The sequence below is a fragment of the Pleurodeles waltl genome, chromosome 4_2 (genome assembly GCF_031143425.1).
Source record: "Pleurodeles waltl isolate 20211129_DDA chromosome 4_2, aPleWal1.hap1.20221129, whole genome shotgun sequence".
NCBI classification, from domain to species: domain Eukaryota; kingdom Metazoa; phylum Chordata; class Amphibia; order Caudata; family Salamandridae; genus Pleurodeles; species Pleurodeles waltl.
In genome coordinates, this window is record NC_090443.1 from 515,576,611 (window position 1) to 515,595,510 (window position 18,900).

Below are 18,900 nucleotides of genomic sequence, written 5' to 3' on the forward strand. Positions count from 1 at the left end.
CACCACAAGTGTGCACTCCTAATTGACCACTGCCACTGATGCTCCCACCTTCATCCTGCTCCTGTGTTTATAGGGCACTTTCATCTCTCCCAGCCCGGTATTTATTTACTGACCGCAAGAACGAGTTGTCAGGCTGCTTCCTTGCTTTTCAGCACATTAGGAAACTTGCTTTCTTTTTTCCTTTCGTTTCCTTTTGTTTTTTTCTTGATTTACAATTACAGTCTTAATTTGCTGGTCTAACATGGCAGTTTGCCATGTTGTTGGGTAAATTAAAAATGCCTGTCTTTGTTAGGACGCCTGCATAAGCACACAGTGTGCATTTGCAGCTATTTTGGAATGAGCTTCCTTTAATAGAAGATCCTTTCAGGGGTTCCCAGCCATGCATGCCTGCATGTTGGTGCATGTGAGTGTGTGTAATTGGACAACAAGCATCAGCAAAGCCAACAGCCAGGAATTTCTGAGCCGAGAACCTACCAGTTTGCCAATGCTTGTAATGATTTGACAGTGAATATACAGGTATAAAATGAACTAGTAAAGAAGAGTGTCATTGCGTTCCAACACATCATGCAGTATGTGTTACAGTTCACCATGTTAAAGACTGCTGAAGTTAAGAAGAATTAGGAGGCATGACTCATCCTTGTCTGTGATGTGGTGAGCATCATAACAATTTTCAAAATAGCAGTTTTAGTATTGCAGTCCGACCAGAACCCTGATGGGTGATTGTTGAGTAGATTGTTTTCCTCAATTAAATGGTTAATTTGGTGACCAGATTTGAGACTAGGATACAACTGTTCAAGGCACTTGGGTCTACACCAGATTTTTTTTTTTACTTAAGACGAAAATTGGTCTATTTTTTGGACACACTAGATGGTTCCTAAGGCTAAGGATGTACTACTTATAGTACACCACTATGTAGTAATGGAGGGGCTAATTTCCTTTAGAAGCATTTCTGTATGCTTTTCTTTCCTCATTTAACTCTTAAGAAACTGTAGGAAGTTGGCTCTGTATGTACTATTTCAAAGAAAGAAATAGCATGCACAGAGTCCAAGGGTTCCCCTTAGAGATAAGATAGTGGCAAAAAGAGATAATTCTAATGCTCTATTTTGTGGTAGTGTGGTCGAGCAGTAGGCTTATCAGAGGGTAGTGTTAAGCATTTGTTGTACACACACAGACAATAAATGGGGAACACACACTCAAAGACAATTACAGGTTCAAGGTTTACAGACAATACTTTAAATGAAAGGTATTTCACTTAGGAACTTTGAATTAGCAAAATAGCATATACAGTTTTCACACAAATGGCAATAAGCTATTTTAAAACTAGACACAGTGCAATTTTCAACAGTTCCTGAGGGAGGTAAGTGTTTGTTAGTTTTGCAGGTAAGTAAACCACCTACAGGGTTCAAAGTTGGGTCCAAGGTAGCCCACCGTTGGGGGTTCAGAGCAACCCCAAAGTTACCACACCAGCAGCTCAGGGCCGGTCAGGTGCAGAGGTCAAAGTGGTGCCCAAAACGCATAGGCTTCCATGGAGAAGGGGGTGCCCCGGTTCCAATCTGACAGCAGGTAAGTACCCGCGTCTTCGGAGGGCAGACCAGGGGGGTTTTGTAGGGCACCGGGGGGGACATAAGTCAGCACAGAAAGTACACCCTCACCGGCACGGGGGCGGCCGGGTGCAGTGTGCAAACAGGCGTCTGGTTCGCAATAGGATTCAATGGGAGACCAAGGGATCTCTTCAGCGATGCAGGCAGGCAAGGGGGGGGCTCCTCGGGGCAGCCACCACCTGGGCAAGGGAGAGGGCCACCTGGGGGTCGCTCCTGCACTGGAGGTCGGATCCTTCAGGTCCTGTGGGCTGCGGATACAGTGTCCTTACCAGGCGTCAGGTCTTTGAAGCAGGCAGTCGCGGTCAGCGGGAGCCTCTGGATTCCCTCTACAGGCGTCGCTGTGGGGGCTCAGAGGGATCAACTCTGGTTACTCACGGGCTCGCAGTCGCCGGGGAGTCCTCCCTGTAGTGTTTGTTCTCCACAAGTCGAGCCGGGGGCATCGGGTGCAGAGTGCCAAGTCTCACGCTTCCGGCAGGGGAGGGGGGCACATCCCTACTTCTATTGGGGGAATCCTCCATCTGCAAGATGGAGGATTTCTAAAAGTTAGAGTCACCTCAGCTGAGGACACCTTAGGGGCTGTCCTGACAGGCCAGTGACTCCTCCTTGTTTTTCTCATTATCTCCTCCGGCCTTGCCGCCAAAAGTGGGGCCGTGGCCGGAGGGAGCGGGCAACTCCACTAGCTGGAGTGCCCTGGAGTGCTGTAACAAAGGGGGTGCCTTTGAGGCTCACCGCCAGGTGTTACAGTTCCTGCAGGGGGAGGTGAGAGGCACCTCCACCCAGTACAGGCTTTGTTACTACCCACAGAGTGACAAAGGCACTCTCCCCATGTGGCCAGCAACATGTCTGGTGTGTGGCAGGCTGCTAAAACTAGTCAGCCCACACTGGTAGTCGGATATGGTTTCAGGGGGCATCTCTAAGATGCCCTCTGGGGTGTATTTCACAATAAAATGTACACTGGCATCAGTGTGCATTTATTGTGCTGAGAAGTTTGATACCAAACTTCCCAGTTTTCAGTGTAGCCATTATGGTGCTGTGGAGTTCGTGTATGACAGACTCCCAGACCATATACTCTTATGGCTACCCTGCCATGCACTTACAATGTCTAAGGTTTTGTTTAGACACTGTAGGGGCATAGTGCTCATGCACTTATGCCCTCACCTATGGTATAGTGCACCCTGCCTTAGGGCTGTAAGGCCTGCTAGAGGGGTGACTTATCTATACCTGTAGGCAGTGTGAGGTTGGCATGGCACCCTGAGGGGAGTGCCATGTCGACTTAGTCTTTTTATCCCCACTAGCACACACAAGCTTGCAAGCAGTGTGTCTGTGCTGAGTGAGGGGTCTCCATGGTGGCATAAGACATGCTGCAGCCCTTAGAGACCTTCCCTGGCATTAGGGCCCTTGGTACCAGTTACAAGGGACTTACCTAGATGCCAGGGTGTGCCAATTGTGGAAACAAAGGTACAGGTTAGGGAAAGAACACTGGTGCTGGTGCCTGGTTAGCAGGCCTCAGCACACTTTCAAATCATAACTTGGCATCAGCAAAGGCAAACAGTCAGGGGGGTAACCATGCCAAGGAGGCATTTCCTTACAGAAACTCAATGAGCTGATTTTTGTTGCTGTTTGTCTTTTCAGTGCTTATAGGTCAATGCTATCTAAAATCCTTCTCATGTTATCATTGTAATGAATTTTAGGCAGTTGATCTTCTGCTCCAAAGGAAGGGTTTGTAGCACATTAGCTACCTTTGCAGCCAACATATGTTACTGAACATTTTTCTTCTGATCTCTTACCTGTTGCTTGGTTCACTTGTTCTGAGCCAGGTTACTATTTACAAAGAACAAATACAAAAGAAGAGGAGGAAGATGTCAGATCAGTCTACTGGGCTAAGGGTCTTGGTTGTGATTCTCCCTTCAACTCACATGAGATTGTCTAGAATGGAGCCTTTTATGTGTGTGTGTGTGTGGGGGGGGGGGGGGGGGGTGTAAACAGCTTTGAGACAATTATTGGGTATGAATGAAGAGAGAAGTGATACTCCAGGGCATGCTACAAACAATAAAAATGTTGGTATTAGAGACAGTTAGGGGTTCAGTGAGGTGTTCCATCAATTGTTCTATAAACATTTTGTTCCTTGATGGGTTGCAGATGGTAAGATGTTTGACAGGAGTGGGGTTGATGGGTTTCTCTGCAATGAAGAGTCAAATGAAGGTTGAGAATTGATCATATTTCTTTAGTTTCTTGACCTTTATGGAGTTCATGTGGATCACTGATATCTGTCTCCTGCTTATCCCATTCCATCAAGGGGTTTGGTGGACTATTCAGAGGTGAAAAGCAGGTTGAGCACTGGTTGTGAGGTATCGTTTAGCCAGGTTTTCCATCACAAAGATGAGATTCAGGGTTAATTCTCATGCGCCTGATCCCTGGTGTCTAGTGGGCTTTGGTAAGCGTCACAAGACTTGTGCTTTGTGCCGTTTAAGTTATTGTGACTTGTTTTCTGTGCCTTGAATTATTCTGCCCTTCATGTTATTGTGACTTGTTTTCTGTGCCTTGAATTAGTGTGCCGTTCATTCCTCAGTTTTCCTTCTGTGCCTTTTTTCAGTTTTTTTCTGCCGCTTTTTGCCCCTTGTGCGCTCCCCTTGCCGGCTCTCTCTGAGCCGTTTTCCCTGCCGTTGCCTCCCTGTGGCCCCACCCCCCTCGCGCCCCCATTCGCCGCTCCCTCCCGCCTCCCAGCTGCTCCTCCCTCACCCCTCCCTTCTTAATGGCGGTTGCTGCGCGTCCGCACCGCTGGCGCGCCGGAGGCAAGCCCGTCTGCGCCCGTCCGCGCCTGGACCGCGCCCAGCCCCACCCCCCCTGGTCCGCGGGACCCCTGCACCTCCAGACGCCGCTACACGGCCGACCAACTCAACGCCCTCAATCCCGGCCACATCACAGCATGCTTCCAGCCCTCACCAAGGAACACCAACGGACCCTTCTCATGCCGCACCTGCAGATTCACCTGCGACAGAACAACGAAACCAACAAAGACCGAAACTAACCACCTCCTCTGCATACTCCTCAACACCCGCTCCGCATGCAAGCATTCCATCGAGCTATGGGACCTGCTCGACTCCACCGCCCCAGGAGTAGCCTTCCTAACCGAAACCTGGTGGAACGACTCCTCGGCGCCCGACATCGCAATAGCCATCCCGGACGGCTACAAGATCATCCGAAGGGCCCGCACCAACGGAATCGGAGGAGGAATAGCCATCGCCCACAAATCCACCCTCAAGGTCGACACCCACACTGACGACTCCCTCAAGACCGCCGAACACCTACACTTCCGCATCCACACCGACCCCAACACCACCCAGAACGCTCATCTACAGACCCCCCGGACCACGAGCACCATTCAGCGAATCCCTCGCCGACCTCACCAGCACCCACGCACTCACCTCAACGGATTACATCCTCCTCGGGGACCTAAATTTACACCTGGAGAACAACAATGACACCAACTCCACTACTCTGATCGACAACCTCACCAACCACGGCCTCAGACAACTCGTCAACAAACCAACCCACATCGCCGGCCACACGCTTGATCCCATCTTCTCCTCAAGCGCCCACGTCCCCTTCAACCATACCACCGTACTCTACTGGACAGACCACAACTGCATCCACTCCACTTACAAGAAATATACTGAGCACCATCGCACCCAACAACCACCCCGCCGATGCTGGAGCAAAGTTACGGAAGACCAGCTTACCAACACCCTCGCCCAGAACCCACCCTCTGACCCCACCGACCCAGACACTGCCGCCCACAACCTCACTCTGTGGATCAACGATTGCGCCAACACCCTCGCGCCACTCAAGAAATCCACGGACAACCAAGCCAGAAGAAAAGCCACCTGGTTCACCAACGAGCTCCTAAACTCCAAACGCGACTGCCGGAAGCTAAAAAAGGAATGGCTCCTCAAACGCACACCTGACAGCCTCACAGCCCACAAGGACGCCACCCACAAGCACCACCAACTCATCAGACAAGCCAAACGATCCCACTTCAAAGACCGCCTGGACAACAACACACACGACAGCAAAGAGCTCTTCAGCATCGTGAAAGAACTCTCCAACCCCCGCGCCAACGTCAACGACATCCCTCCCACCCTCCGATCCCACCGACCCAGACACAGCCGCCCACAACCTCACTCTGTGGATCAACGATTGCGCCAACACCCTCGCGCCACTCAAGTAATCCACCGACAACCAAGCCAGAAGAAAAGCCACCTGGTTCACCAACGAGCTCCTAAACTCCAAACGCGACTGCCGGAAGCTAAAAAAGGAATGGCTCCTCAAACGCACACCTGACAGCCTCACAGCCCACAAGGACGCCACCCGCAAGCACCACCAACTCATCAGACAAGCCAAACGATCCCACTTCAAAGACCGCCTGGACAACAACGCACACGACAGCAAAGAGCTCTTCAGCATCGTGAAAGAACTCTCCAACCCCAGCGCCAACGTCAACGACATCCCTCCATCCCAAGAACTCTGCAACGCACTGTCCACCTTTTTCCACCGGAAAATCACCGACATCCACAACAGCTTCAACGCCACTCCCACGCCAGACCCCACCCCAAACGCTCCACCTGTGCAAACCGCCTGACCTCCTGAACCAACGTCAACGACACAGAGACACGCAAGATCATGACCTCCATCCACTCAGGATCTCCGTCAGACCCCTGCCCCCACCACGTATACAACAAAGCCGACTCCACCATCGCCCCCCAACTACGGAAGCTCATCAACATCTCCTTTGAAACAGCGACATTCCCGGAAAGATGGAAACATGCCGAAATCCGCGCCCTCCTCAAGAAGCCCAAAGCAGACCCCAACGACCTCAAGAACGTCCGACCCATCTCCCTACTCCCTTTCCCAACGAAGGTGATTGAAAAAATCGTCAGCACACAACTAACCAGCCACCTCGAAGACAACGACATCCTGGATCCCTCCCAGTCCGGCTTCAGACGAAACCACAGCACTGAGACCGCCCTTCTCGCCGCCACAGACGACATCAGACGCCAAATGGACAACGGCGAAACATCAGCCCTCATCCTCCTGGACCTATCTGCCGCCTTCAACACAGTCTGCCACCACACCCTGAAATCACGCCTCCATGAAACCGGAATTCAAGGAAAAGCCCTCGACTGGATCATCTCATTCCTCTCTGGCAGAACCCAGAGAGTCCGCCTCCCCCCCTTCCGCTCCGAAGCCACCGACATCATCTGCGGCGTCCCCCAAGGCTCATCCCTCAGCCCGACGCTGTTCAACATCTACATGGCCCCCCTCGCACAAGTGGCCCGACAACACAACCTCAACATTCTCACCTACGCCGACGACACCCAGCTCATCCTCTCACTCACCAAAGACCCGCGCACCGCCAAAACTAACCTCCACGAGGGAATGAAATCCATCGTCGAATGGATGAGAAGCAGCCGTCTGAAACTGAACTCTGACAAGACGGAGGTCCTCATCCTTGGACCCACCCCCTCCGCCTGGGACGAGTCCTGGTGGCCTACCGCACTAGGAACCCCACTGACACCGACCGACCACACTCGCAACCTGGGCTTTATCCTCGACTCCTCCCTCACCTTGTCTAAACAGGTCAACGCAGTTTCCTCCTCCTGCTACAACACACTCCGCATGCTCCGTAGAATCTACAAGTGGATCCCGACAGAAACAAGAAGAACGGTGACACAGGCCCTTGTCAGCAGCAGGCTGGACTACAGCAACGCACTCTACACAGGCATCCCAGCAAAAGACCTACTACGCCTCCAACGCATCCAAAACGCCTCCGCCCGGCTGATCCTCGACGTACCCCGCCACAGCCACATCTCCCACCACCTGAGAAACCTTCAATGGCTCCCTGTGGACAAGAGGATCACTTTCCAGCTTCTTACCCACGCTCACAAAGCGCTTCACGACACCGGACCAGCCTACCTGAACAACAGACTCAGCTTCTACACCCCCACCCGTCAGCTCCGCTTCACAAACCTCGCCCTCGCCGTCGTTCCCCGCATCCGAAGAAAGACCTCTGGCGGAAGATCCTTCTCATACCTCGCCGCCAAAACCTGGAACACCCTCCCCACCAACCTGCGACAGACCCAAGACCTACTCACCTTCAGAAGACTCCTCAAGGCCTGGCTCTTCGATCAGTAACAACAGGACCCCCCCGCCCCCTCCCCGCAGCGCCTTGAAACCCTCACAGGTACGTAGAGCGCTTTTTAAATCCAATGATTGATTGATTGATTGACTGATTGGAACTTGGAACAGTTAGGAGAAAAGGTAGGGGAATGTCTTGTGATCTAAGCAATGTGAAACCATTGGTACAGAATTGTGAAACAGGAGGCGCAATTATGTAACTATGAGGAGGGGGACAGAGAGATTGTGAGGGATCTGTGGCTCATTATGGAGTGGGATATTGACATTCTTCCTGAGCATGCAAGAGCCGTCATTCATTGCAGAGTGTTTGTCAGGTTAGGAGAGGGACAAACAAGAGTGAGGAGAAGAGAAAGAAGAGTGAAGTGCTGCAGGTGATCTTTTGAAGGATTGTAAAATGTTCACAAAGTATTTCTTAGCTGTGGCATGCATTATGACCTTGCCATTGCTAAATATGGAGAGCGAAAGGTTGGCATTATGGTGAAACAGAGTTAGTGACCATGGGTAATTCTGATGACGAAAGTAATATTCATTTCTTCCATGAACAGATCTGACCACAGATTGGTTTTGTGGGAGTTAAAGAGGTAGATTTTAAGGTTGCTACCATATTGTGGTGTTCTTTCACAAGCTTATGTTTAAAGATTTTTGCAACACTTTTGGAAAGGCTGGACCAATAAAAAACCCTAAACGAGTTTGGGCAAGATCAATGTAGGTTGCTGGCAAGAATGGACATTCCTATGGGTGACACAGCTCCAGAATTTTCTCGTTCCCTATGTTGTTCCTACAAGTACTTAATGACAAAAGGGGACATTTCTGGCAAGGGAAAACACATTACACTTTTATAAAAGTGAAATTACAAGGTGTCCCTTAGAAAGTACCACTTTTTGCAGGAATGCATCATTATCATGGAGCTGAACCAGTATCAGAATCCTGTTGGAAATTTCAAATTCAAAGATTCATTTACTTGTCAATAAATAGCCAAGAAGAGGAATCAACCACATTCTCTTTTCTTTATGATTATAAATATATATATATATTTACATATATATGTGTGCACGTGTGTGTTGAATATAGTGAATGCATGTATTCTCTACATATATTTATTCACACATGCACGCACATGTACATATACATATGCATACATACACCCTCAACACTGTCTGAGATATGGTGTGGACTTTTTTGAAGTCAAGGGAAAAAGAGCTGAGGAAATCAATGAGGTATGAGAGGGCACAATAATGAGGAGCAACGCAGCATATAACAAAGGCAAGTGAGTTAATGTTAAACAAGTTTTCTTGTTAGTTCTATACAACATCTAAAATTCATATATTTGAAACAGACTGCTGAGACTGTTTTTAGGGCATATATGACATAAGAGGTAATAATGCAAATGTTTTGAAGTTATGATGAACTAAAGGGACTATTGGAAGGTGATGTTTAATAGTATTAGGGAAATCTATGCCAACACAACACTTTGCAGTTCAGAAGTGATCTTGTTAGCAAATAATCAGTGCAACTCTTTACATTCCGGAATAGGTGACTCAATTTTGCAGGCATTCACAGTGGGAAAGCAGGTTGATTGCAACGTTTGGAGGAGGTGCACTATCCCTATACTAGACATGGGGTTGCCCCAAATGGAAAAGAACATATATGTAGGAGTTGGCAATAGATTTTTTACTCAAGATGGACACTCTTGCTAAACTTCTTCTCTAGGAATTTCAGAGAACATTCTTCTCCAGGTGCCTCAAAACACTGAGAATTGTTCAGAAGAAAATAATCCAGGTGGTAGTTGAACGCTGGATAGGGAGGGAACTCCTTGATAAAACACCTTTACAAAAATCAAAAGACTTCAATGATTGATGGGATAATTTCAATTCTGGTTCATAAAGTTAATGCAGGTATGAAAGAAAGAAGAGGGAATTGAGAAGTGGGGAGTGGTGGGACGTTGAAACACTGTTTCAGGTCTGTTACTATTAACAATTCTAGTAAAGATCTATCACAGTGGCAAAAGGTTAAATCTGTAGTGTATTCAAGATACATCAGTGGAAACTCATTTGAAAGTCACTTACAATTGAGAAATTAAAAGGAGCGCAGCAAAACTAAAAACAGAGCTATACTGTTGTAGTCCAAAAAGCTCCAAACTCATACTCTAATCTATAACCTTCACTCAATGAGAAGTCACTTACAATGAAGGAATTAAAAGAGGTACAGTATAATTAAAACAGAGGTAATCTTTTTGTAGTCCAAAAGCTCCAAGTTTACACTCCAATCTGTAACCTTGAAGAGTATGCTTTGATATCAGGTGGTGGAAGGCTATGGAACTGGCCCTGTGGTTGACCATGAATGTGTGGAGGGAGCAGGGCAGAGAGTAAAGACTAGATGCTGCCAGTTCCATTCCTTAGCTCTACAAACACTAGCCCATCCAAGAAGGGCAGGATATGTTGCCAAATGAAGGTGGAGCTCTTGCCATGCTTTGGATGGGTCCACATTATTTAAGATATCCAAACACCACTGAGCTGAGGTGTGGGTCACTGAGCAAACAGCGACACAGCAGCTTAAAATTATGCTCTGGCCTGCATAATGGGAACATTCTCTAATACCATGCTGATCTGAAAAACACAACAGTCTGCCGGAGTGGGATGGGGAGGGAGTTTGGGATACGGGCATCCAAAACTGAGTGGTGGGGTGTTCAATGACAAGCAATGTGACTGGCTCTGCACCAAAGATGTCCCTCTGACGTTCTTCCTTCATGGCACAGTCAGCCATATCTGAGAAGCTAGCCAGGGTGTCGTGGAGGACAGAGGGCACATTTGAATCACTTACCCTCTAGCCAGGATCCAGCCTAAAGCACCAAGGAGGCCACTGACTCAGACCACAACTACTCTGTGCCAGATAAACTTGGTAAATGCACACAGTGAAAACAGGAGTAAGTGGCAATGTGCAGCTGACAAAAGATGGGTCATGCGATGACAGTCAGATTGCCCTGTATAAGTGCAACAGGAGACCTTACCCCATCCGCATCAAGGAGTGGGGTGCCACCTCTCAGTCTGCTCTGGACCTGATCTCCATCAATGAAGTCTCCCAATATAAATATAGGTAATTTCAGAATTACTGCAGTGGATAGCTCTTTTACCTCCATTGCCTTGTTTGACTGTGAAAAGACCTCCCTTCCCCAAAATACAAATACTTACAAAAAATAGCTTAAGACCTGAGGAACCCATGAATTTCTCTTGGCGGGTGCGACACCAGATAAAAGAGACAGGGTGTGCACCGTGCTGAAGGAAGGAAATCAGATTGTTTAATTGCACACCATGAGCGCATCCGGTGAGGCTTGAGAACTATGTAGAGTTTATAATGGCCTTGCACTTCGAGGGACTCTTTCCCACAAGATAGGGACAACTGTGTAATCCAGTGCCCCCATAGACATAGCTGAGCTCACTCCATTTTTTTTAACTGCAAAAAGAAGCCTGAGATAAATGGCTCACAAGATGTGGAAACTAGCCCTCCCATATTGCTGCTTACATTTCAGCCCACTGGGTGAACGTAACTGGATAAGAGTCTAAGAAAGGAGAAAGTGACAAAAAACATTCCACCCACGGTCTAAGCAAATATGCTTTTATTTACTTTTCTAGGAGGTATGACATTGTAGACAATAACTCAGCAGAAACAAAAGTGGAACAAATAGCATAGTATAGTGTAGAATCCAAGCCTTCTTTCAAGAATGCCCTTGCAGCAATCAAAACTACCAAAACAACGCTATAACATAAAATAACACTGATCTCAAGAGACATAAAGATCTCTGATAGAGTATGGGTGACAGAACTTGGCCTAGGGAAGTCGATTGACTACGTCAAACATTTGAAGAGAAATAAGGAGGCTATGGTTGAAGACTGATATTATCCTGAAACAGAGCAGAAGACCCAGAGGGGAACTCCTGGTGGTTCACGGTTTATTATTTTATGAGGATACATGAACAGACATAAGGTCTGTGCACAAAACTTCTTATTGAGGACTGAATATGAATAGTGCTGGAATGAGAGAGATTATCCTCCCTTTTTCAATTGAAGGGGTGCACAGAGTTCCAGGACAGCCTCCACCTCTAGATCCATGACAAGGGCAATAATTGCTAGGCTACTGAAATACACAGGCACCAATCTACAAAACGCTAAACTAATTGGACCACCTTGGTAAGAAAATACCTGAATGCTACTGTTTCATGATTGCAGTCAAGCAGAGCAACAAAAGAGGAGGAGCTTTTGAACTGTCAAAAGTAAGCTAGGTGCATTGGAACTGAAAGATATGATGACAGTTCCACAAAAGGTCAAAGGGACTGAGTTCGACAAAACCCAATACTTTCTAATAGCTGTGGAGGTATGGAAATAGCTGGAGGGGTAGCAAAGACAGGGGCCGACTGGGAGGAGATATGCTGCTGCACCATTGACCTCATATTAAGATATAAGCTCTGAAAGGTCCTCCGCAACAATGCAGAGGGAAACCGAGTCATTCGTTGAATAATCTTTCAGCAGATTCCTCACCTTAAGAATGACTCCCAAAGCAGTACCACTCTGGGAGGTGGAACAGAGTACAACCATTTAACAATGAAAAACATGCAACACAGCTCAGGCAAAGTACCAGTGTGTGTCTGAGATTAGAGGCAGTAGTGCCTTGCAAAAGTATGCAAAGATATAGTTGCCCAGGAGACGTGGCCAACCAGGACTCATCTGGAATGAGCTGTGATATCAGCCAAGGCCTGGGTGGAATGCGCACTGACCTCTGGAGGATCCTTCTTGGCCAGGGAACAGCAAATGTTGATAGAGAGGATAAGCCAATGAGACATAGTGCATCTGATCACTTTCTTGCCCATTCCAACTCCAGAGAAGTCCACAAAGTGCTAGTCATCATTCTGTCATGTCACATGCAGAGAAGAGTTTGTCTTCCTGCTTGTGAAAGCATTGTCTTTCCCTGAATTTTTTAGAGACCCGGTATTGTTTTCCAATGCCAGACTTGCTTGACATTGGGTAAGTCCTTTAAAGTTGTTGAGACTGAACTTTCCTGGTCATTCAGCCCCACAGAGATTAATGACTTTAGGATAGCAATGCTTGATCTATTCAGGACAGCTTCAAAACCCTCTGGGCTACTCCCCAAAGAGGGTGCCATTCCTGTCCGCTTGGTGACGCCTACCCTGGTGCATTCCAGCCAGCACCTTTCTAGGCTTCAGCCCTGGCACCTATGGTAAAGATCTGCCATGCCCTTGCCAAGAAAGGTGTTTTGGAGGGCATTCCTGCCCTTTCCAGCCTTTCATGGCTGCTTTCACAGCTCTTTGCTCTTTGATGACTTCAGCCAGACAGCTACATGGTTGTTCTTGCATACTTTTTCAAAGCACTACTGCAGTAAATCTCAGGCATGCAGTGATGGGTGCTTTGCCGAAGTTGTGTTGGACAACAATACTGATTAACCAATACTACTCTGCCCCACCTCCTAGAAGGAAACTGCTTTGAGACTCATTCATAAGGTAAGGAAATCTGCAGGATGGTTCTGGTCAACACACTTTCTTCCCAAAGATGCTTTCACCACCTTTTCTCCTCTCCAGTCAGTAAGTGCCATGATTAAGATCCTATGGTATATAAACATGTTAATTGCTGTTGTGGCTCTCTCGGTTTCTATCTGTATGCCTAGATGAGCACTCAAATTGGTGCCAGGTATAGTCCAGTGATATAATGTCCTGAAGCGGGGTCACACTGGAGCCGCAGGCGTCACCTAGGGGAGCTGGAGAGATATTGCTGGGGAAAATGTTTTCTGGACTAGTCTGAAGCCTATAAGAAATATTCATAAAGTGAGGGATCTGCAGGACGATACATCCATAAGAACCTATTTGTCATCATTAGACTTTGACCCACAGGAAGAGAGAAAGGGAAGAAAGGGAATGCTAGGAAAACAGTGACAAAAACAAGAATGAAAAAGAACGCACAATTGTGTATTAAAGGGACATTAAGGGAGGCTGGTGGATATAGATACAGGCAGGAGGTGGAAGCAAGTCTGTAAAAATGATATTAAGCAACACTGGCACTCAGAGCGCTGGGGTAGGGCTCCTAGGAAAAACTTTGGGCCCCATATGTTTTTAAATACAGCCTTAAGATTTTGAAAATAAATACTTTCATTACTTAAATCAAAGTAACCCCTGGAAAAAATGTCAGCCTTCAGATTCTACTCTTTCAGCTCCAATTCAATCCTGTGTCCAGTTGGTGGACATTCTCTGGCAAAAGTATTCCAGAAGTGATTCTGCTTTCCCATTTGTCGTGCTTCCTCAATGAGATCAGCAATCCATTTAGACTGCTGCAAGAGCATCAAATATCCAACAAGTACATTGAAATTCATTTCCAATCAATATTTTAAATGAACGACTAGAAAGGAGATTTAAAAGTACTAAAACAACTTCCATTCAATTGCCCTACAAATCAGCTTCCATATTTGCAAGGATTAAGACACAAAAGAATTGTATTGGAGGAGAATGTGTCAACATTGGAAGAACTGATTTTTGAATACTTTAGACAATGTGGCTACTCTGAAATTATACCAATGGAAGCAGTACATAAAATACATGCAAAATAAATTGCTGTCATAGCATACCAAAGAGAAGGTGATATTTATATCCGCCAGAACAAAGAGACAAAATCAAACTGATAAACACAAATTCAAAAAATATTTAAAATGAAAAATACTTTTTGCCTATCCGAGAAACCGCAATAAAGAATAAATTTAAACATCAGCAGAGAAGTGCAAGTTAGATAAAGCAAAGCACATTCGTAAGCTTTAAATGCCTTCACTGTTGAATCATAATCTGGGACCATGGTTTAAGTTATCCAATATCTGGGAATAGTATTTCTTTGAAACAATGTACCACATTCAAGTCTGCATTTTATGTTTATTTCCTAAAATGATGGTGCAGCTTAGGCGGTCTGGCACAACCAGAGGAGATGAAAACTTGATTAACAGAACATAAAAACGATATTTAAGTCCAAAAGAACAAGTTTACCTTCAGTACCAATGTTTCTGGTGGATAGTCTACCTACCTACGGATTCCTCACCTCGTGAATCTCTCCAAGCACAAGACTGAATCGGGAAACTGGAAGCTTTGCAACAGTTCTCCAGTGCTGGTAGGTGTTGCCACGACTCTGCTTCTGCTCCAGAACCACCCCATATAGGACTTAACAGAATCATATCAGGCACAGCATGATTCAAGGAGAGATGATCCACTTCTGGACTGCCATGTCCTTCTTTGAGCTAGCGTACCCAGAAAAGCTCACTATCAATCCAGTACCCACAGGTCATGCAAATGTAAAAAGAGCCCTCCAAGAATATAACCAGTGTAGTGTCTTTTCATTCTTGGTAGCATAGGGTGGCAAGTAGAATATTAGCAGAGTGATGCACTGGCCCTCATGCAGTGCAGCAGGGTTAAAACTTTCAGAAAACAGACTTGGCCCTAAAAACTAGCTTGTTAGAAAAAAATGTGGTGAGAGGAGAATGAACAGACAACACCTTCAGCTTGCTACCAAGCCACGCTAAGGTAATGGCAATCATGAACATAGGGGCCGATTAGGAGTTTGGCAGACGGGAACACCCATCCGCCAAACTCGCTGCCATACTGACGACCTCCCCGCCGGCCCTATCACAACTTTCCTACTGGGCTGACAGGTGGGAACCAAGGTTCCCACCCATCAGTCCAGTGGGAAAGGTGCAGCAGCATTGCCGCCGGCTCATAATAGAACAGTGCAGGGGCCCCCCTGTACTTGTTCTCTGCCAGCCTTTTCATGGCAATGGAACTGCCATGAAAAGGCTGGAGGAGAACAATGTTGTAACCAGCAGGGCAGCGATGGGTTCAGTGTAGCCCTGACTGATTACAACCTGCACCGCTGTCAGCCCGTCGGGGTCTGAGATATTGGTGGGTACTGCGGTAGATTGTCGGGCCTGCCCACCAACCTCGTAATGTGGAAGTTGGACTGCCACAGCTGCAGCAGTCCGACAGCCACCACGAGTCTGATGATCCTAGGACCGCCAGACTCATAACCAGGGCCATGGTCTTTAAAGTGAGGAACACATAGGGCAAGTGTGCTTAGGCTCAAAGGATAAGCACATCAATGTGAGCACAAAGTTAAAGTCCCACTGAGGCATTATAAATGGGTCATCACCTTCAGAATATGGATAAATACAAGACACCTACCAACGATGACTTATCTGGTAAACAATGAAATGACAAAGGGGCTAACAAACAGCCCTTAACAGTACCCTCAGCAAAGCTTTGCCAAGCAAAATGCGCAACACATCAGTTAAGCAGGAATTTGAGGGATGGGAGAAAAAGTGTAGTGGAGTTGAAAGCCCCACTTTAAATAGATCTCATCTCCCCGGGCCTCTTGCAGGGGAAACTGCAGGGTAGAGAACTGCAGGCAGTTCTTGCTCTTGTGAGAAGCAAAAAGATCCACCAGAGGGGCACCACATAAGACAAGAAAACAAGTTACTTATCTGTAACTACAGTTATTCAGTATTGGTATCTTTCATGAATTCAGATCTAAGTCGCTCTCCTCACCTGAAGTACAGCCTGTAGCCAAATTAAAAGTCTTCCTTCTCTGTCCCTCAGAGTTTTAGCAGAGAATGTGCGGCATATTTTGCAGTCCTTAACGTGATGCTTGGGATGCAGGCAGTACAAACAATCCTATTCTTGTCACAGGTCTTACAAGGGTGAAAAAGGCCTTTTTTTTTTTAGAAGTATAAGACATTTTCTAAGACAGAAATTTGTTCTGACAGGATAAAACTGAGCAGAGCTCAAGGAGACTCCTTCACATGACATGCGGTAAAAATATCTGAGGGAAGAAGCCTCTTTTGGGAGTGTTTTGAAGGGTGCTGATGCCTGATTGGTCATAGGTCAAATTTGGTTCTTTTTTTCAAAACAGAATGGATAGGCTATTTGTTTACGTTTGCTAGCATTATAGCCAATGGTTTTTTGTCACTTACTGCTTTTCTAAGATACCGTGGGCCTCCCACTTCGATGACAGGGATGATTCAAGCATGTGAATCTATGAAAGATCCAATACTGGATAAAGATGGATTTTATCACCTTTGGGTAAAGACGCTGGCAAGATGGTGGAGAGATAGTTGGCATACACAATCAGTGAACCAGATGGTTCATGAACAACCAAACATTGTGAGCCTGCATCTTGTCCATCATGAACACTCAGTGAAATGATCAGAGGGATTGTCCGGAATATTTGGGATGACCAGGGATGTTAGCTCTCAGACAATGAGAGTAACAGGTCAGAAGGCAAGACTCATTATTAAAAGACAAGGCTTCCGAAGGGGAGCAGAACTGCCAACTAGGCAACATACTTGTAGAATAGGACCGATGCAATGAGGATGAAAGCTTTCTTCTACTTGACTTGCGTGACCTCCTGGAGGCCCTTTCACTGGACAAGTTCCGCTTGGAGGACTTTTAGTTCAAAGGTGACCTGAAGCAGGACCTGATGCAGCACCTGGAAGAGGAACAGTGACACTTACCTCAGTGGTCATCCCCAGGCCTCGGAGTACTGCTACGGACTCAAACATCACAGGCAGATAATGTGTCTAAGAGTGACATCTGCTCACACAGGCAACTTTCAATAAGCCTGACAACTTTGGTGGAGACATGGTAGAGCCAGGATGGTGCCTTGTGCAACTCTGTGATGTCATGTCCAGGGTGTTTCCAGAGCCGGGACAGAGTTGTGGCACCACCTACAAGTACAGGAGAGTGGTTGCAAAGTTTGCCAACCTAGTCTGGAGCTTGAATGGGTTTAAGAGGTGATTAATCTTCAGGTAGAAAACCCTACCAAAAATGTGTACAAAAAAAATTAACTTATTGACAGAGGTAGGGAGATAACCCATGGGAAGCAATGGGGCAATATATTTTCTAAATGTGAGATCTAACGGATAAAGAAATTAGACAGTCCACACCCTCAAAATCTATATTATAAAATAGATTTGAAAAGCTTTCTATGAGTAATATGCTACGATAAGGGGCTTATACTTAGAATGGCAACAGCAGTGACAAACTACCAGTATATAAGGTAACATATGTCAGGATTAACTGTAAACAAAAGAGTATAATGGAATTTAACACCAAATTACATTTAGGGACGAAAAAGAAATTCTGATCATGTGTTGGTTTGGGAAGCAATTGGTGAACTGATTCAGCAGACAGGTGATATAATTAATATGCATATTTCTTACATTTCAAATTTTCATTATGTGAAAAAAGTTAGGTATCAGTGCCAGTATTGTGTGATTGGTTCTGTTTTTAATTCAATACATAACGCTGGTAAAAGAATCATATGGAGTACTTCTGAAGAAGTGTTGCAGTGCACAAAATACATTGAGTCTGTTTAGTATTGATGGTTCAGTGGATGTCTGGACATCAGCAAAGTAATAGTGAAGAAACTATGAATAAATACAAGACGTGAAAGTAATTTAAGAGCACTTCATCAACATTTGAAAATACAGAGGGTTGGATGCAGGAAAGTGCGCGCACCACGGGCTTGAGGTAAACATATCTTGGAAACAGAAATAGTTGTCCTTGTGCCCATTCTCTGAATATTTGAATTACTATTTCAAGAGAACTACAGTGTCTCTGCCAGACCTGAGAAAGGGTGCCAAGGATGCACAAAGGGTATTGAATATTCTGGTTCCGAGGATTTGGTGTTTGGAGAGGAATTCTAAAGTTTCCAAATTAAGAATATGATTAACAATCTCTGTACAGTTACAGAAACTAGGAATAAACATTGAAAACAGTCGCAACTGAAAGCTTTCTTGCATTTACCTGTAGTTGGCTACTGTGTTGCAAAGGTTCTCAAGGACAATCCAGATTTTTTGGTACTTCTCAGCATTTTGGAAATTTTGTGTTTCTGTCAATTTCTCCTCACAAGCTACCTTCGGCAAACCTTCTACTTCAATTTTTTCAGGTGCAGTGTTTTCATATGGAGATCCTTTGGTTTGTGCAGTGTTTTTTAAGCAAAGCTCTTTGACCTTATGAAAGTAAATATCACATGATTACAAATACCTTAAAAACTAAACCATGTAAAAAGAC

At 46.1% G+C, this 18,900-nt stretch overlaps 1 protein-coding gene across 7 annotated transcripts in view; it reads right to left on the reverse strand.

Annotated features, from left to right (window-relative positions):
- SWT1 (SWT1 RNA endoribonuclease homolog) overlaps positions 1-18,900 on the reverse strand; it is a 793,385-nt gene that overhangs the window by 178,457 nt on the left and 596,028 nt on the right. For all 7 annotated transcript variants that reach the window (XM_069232008.1, XM_069232009.1, XM_069232010.1 and 4 more), the window contains one exon: positions 18,634-18,839. In XM_069232008.1, the coding sequence (XP_069088109.1) occupies positions 18,634-18,839 (206 nt within the window). The remainder of the gene's footprint in view (positions 1-18,633; positions 18,840-18,900) is intronic.